Source organism: Pistacia vera, unplaced genomic scaffold, assembly GCF_008641045.1.
Source record: "Pistacia vera cultivar Batoury unplaced genomic scaffold, PisVer_v2 Contig212, whole genome shotgun sequence".
In the NCBI taxonomy this organism is placed as follows: Eukaryota; Viridiplantae; Streptophyta; class Magnoliopsida; order Sapindales; family Anacardiaceae; genus Pistacia; species Pistacia vera.
In genome coordinates, this window is record NW_022196016.1 from 1 (window position 1) to 3,378 (window position 3,378).

Sequence of the window (3,378 nt, forward strand, 5' to 3'; positions counted from 1 at the left end):
TATTAATTTCACATATTTAAATTAAAATACGAGGAACCTATGAATTTAGAACAAGATTTGATGAGATATCTTATATTTTTATGTTGCCTACTTCATTATTAATACCAAATGACAAAAAAAATGTTGAGAGACTTAATTAATTTGATAGCTACCCAATTATAGAATTGACTAGACGAGGATTAAATTGTACCGTACACATTTAATAATTTGAGAAAATTATAGTTGATTTTTTTTTTTTTTTTCACACCAAGATATAGAATTATGTATTACAAGCTAAGGTGATGGTAAAAGGAAAGAATTAGGCATAAGTTCTCTTGAACTTTTAACAGAATAGTGACATGTGTACAATAATAAAAATTTGTGGTTAAGGTTTATATCTGGTTTTTATTTTTTATATTAACTACCAACCAATTAGACAACCACAGTTTTATAACTTTTTTCTTTACAACAATTTAAGAAATAATTAGAGAAAACGTGGAATTAATATGACATTAATAATTATTTATACTATATATATAGAGTTAATAAAATAATCTTCTTAGGTATAATTAAATTAAAAAAAATTGTGTAGTAATTAAAATCTCTCTACCGTTAAATATTTGGTGTTATATTAAACAACAAAGGGGCAATTATATAAATATTCATTAATCTATCCTATTATAATTTCTAACGACACACTAACAGCAAAAGGATTTATATTGTTTTTGAAATTTTAGAGAAAAATTTGTTAACTGATCAAACCTCAAACAGGTCAAGAAAAACCCCATTCATATATAATAAATCAACCTTTTTTTTTTTTCTATTATAAGTCAGGTTTAAGCCAATATTTTAAGTTAAAAGATGGCATCTCTCTTTAACTAAAAGTAACTAATATGAGAAATTCTGAAATTCCATGCTAATTAAAAAAATTATTGACCTAATAACGGAAATAATACAAGTCATTGCAAGTCAAGTCAATGGTTAAGCTTTGTATTTTGAACCATTTACCAGCAAGAAATTAAAGAGTTGTTAAATTGAACCTACGAGGAAGCAGAGGGACAATACAAGTCATCGCACTATGCATGCATTGACTATTGACTAAACAAAGCCATTTCTTCACGAGCATTAGTTTTCAAGAAAACAGGTAAGAAATTGAAGAGAAATTGAAGAAGAGGGCCATACTTGTTTGAAACGCAAGTTCAGGCAATACTTTTTTGATGGAGGACTTCATTATTTTCACACTTCACACCAAGAAAAATGAAAGCTGCCATTAGTCTTGTGATGCCTAAAAAGTAAAGGTTGGCGTGGACTCTTGTTAGCAAGAGCCAACCCGAATTTAGGGAGGTTTTGTGTGGTCTAGACGTTGGCACGTCGTGTAATGACGGAAGAGGTATAGTTCTCGTCAGTATATCAGGTGAACGACATGCTTGCGAGTGGCTAGGAATCGTCCACCTGCCTAAGCCCTATACAATTTAATGATATCTCTTGTGCAGACAACCAATGGGAAGCGGGTTAAGAATTATACCCCACCTGTCAGACTTTAAGCTCATGATTATTACCTTGAATCCTCCTACTATAAATAGATGGCTCCTCTCTCATTTACGAGATTGGCTTATCTTTAGTCTTAAACAACATACACACACTCTCTCTCTCTATATTATCTCCCGATTGTAACTCAGCTCGCTACATACGACCTGACTGTAACCATCTATTAATACAACTACAATAGACATAGGAATCACTTTTGAGCATCCGAACCATTTTAAAAACCGTCTTTTATTTACTCTCTTGTTACACATTTCCATATCACGTGTAACTTCTAAGCCCGCTTAACATTTTGCACGTGTGAGTTGTTGGTCTCGAAATCAAGCATCAACAAGTCTATTAGTTAAGTCAAGAAAAAAACTTGTCAATAACAATAGTAAATGTATTATTAGTTATAAAAGAATTTTAAAAGTGAATTCTAATTTAATTTTCATCCCGTTATTGGATTTCTAGTTTTATCATAATCTCTCGTCATCTTGCCATATAAATGATGTAATATCTTTATAATTATCAATTTTTTGAGACAGAATCTAGAATATCACACTGAAATCATTTACTCGTTATTTATTTTTTCTCTTTTATTTATTTTTATAGTTAATTTGATTAGTAATGATGAGAAAAACTTATATGGTAAAGTCCCACCACCTCACTTTTTTAATGTGGTTGTGATGGATAAATGAAAAAAGAAATTTAATAAATATATAACAACACATGTCATTATATCATTGGATGGTCTGACCACATTACCAAAGTGAATTGGTAAGAGGGTCCAATGTAAGTATTTATCAACAGTGATTAGTAGTTATTAAATTAAATAATTTTATAGGAGACGTATATTGGTAGGTTGACGCGGTGTTCTTGACAAACTGGTCTTTTCAGCTTCTATAAAAAGGAAGAGAGCCTCTCTAATTTGCACTACAAACATAACTCACCGACTGAATTGCTTGTTTTTCAGGAACCAAAAATGCCGATTCAGATGCAAATATTTATGATTCTTGGCATCGCACTATGCCTTATTTCAGCAACACACGCCGATCAAGCAAATGCTGTTTACTACAATCCCCCTTATACCCGTAAGTAAATTTCATTACTATCCTCCATATATTAACTTAAACGTTAATTACCCGTTTCCAAAATCGTTCGATTGATGTCAATCCAACTATTTCAAAAACGTAATGACATTATCAGATCAGTACTGACACTGTAGTATATTATATATGTTCTTGGGCAGCTTCGGCGTGCTATCAGAACCAAGACCGTGGAAACATGGTGACAGGGGTAAGCGATGCCCTATGGAACGGCGGAGCAGCGTGCGGAAAACGGTACCGAGTGCGATGCATAGGGGCGACGAATACGGCGCCGCACCCTTGCCACGACGGTGCTAGTGTCGTGGTAACGGTGGTTGATTATTGTAGACCACAGTGCAATGGAACTCTTAATCTTTCTAAAGATGCTTTCGCTGTTATTGCTGATACTGATGCCGGCAATGTTAAAATTGAATTTAACCAGTAAGTTTACCGTTCACATATGATCAGTAATGGAACATATAGTTTCCAATTTCTTTTTTTGTTTTAATTTTTTCCCCTTTATTGTTTTGTTATTTGCAGGGCTTGAAACTCTTACAGTTAAAAAGGGTTCTCCAAGCGAAGAAGATGAAGATGATTTTTTAAATAAGCAGAAAATTATGAAATAAGTTGTATCTTTTATGTAATATTATGAAAGTTCAAAAGTTAATAATTGCTGTAAGATTAATTACTCCTTTTTCTCGATAAAGAATGTTAATCCATTTTCACAATATATATATCGATTATTATCTCCCTTTTCACACTATTTCTTTTTAAAGGTTTAATAGAT

The 3,378-nt window shown here is 32.1% G+C and overlaps 1 protein-coding gene across 1 annotated transcript; it reads left to right on the forward strand.

The window, feature by feature from the left end:
* The first annotated feature begins 2,428 nt into the window (after positions 1-2,428).
* On the forward strand, positions 2,429-3,150 carry LOC116129640 (EG45-like domain containing protein). The gene is made up of 3 exons (XM_031415371.1): positions 2,429-2,597; positions 2,756-3,032; positions 3,132-3,150. Exons 1-3 carry the CDS (start codon positions 2,489-2,491, stop codon positions 3,136-3,138), a joined length of 393 nt encoding a protein of 130 aa, XP_031271231.1. The 5' UTR covers positions 2,429-2,488; the 3' UTR covers positions 3,139-3,150.
* The last annotated feature ends 228 nt before the right edge of the window (positions 3,151-3,378 follow it).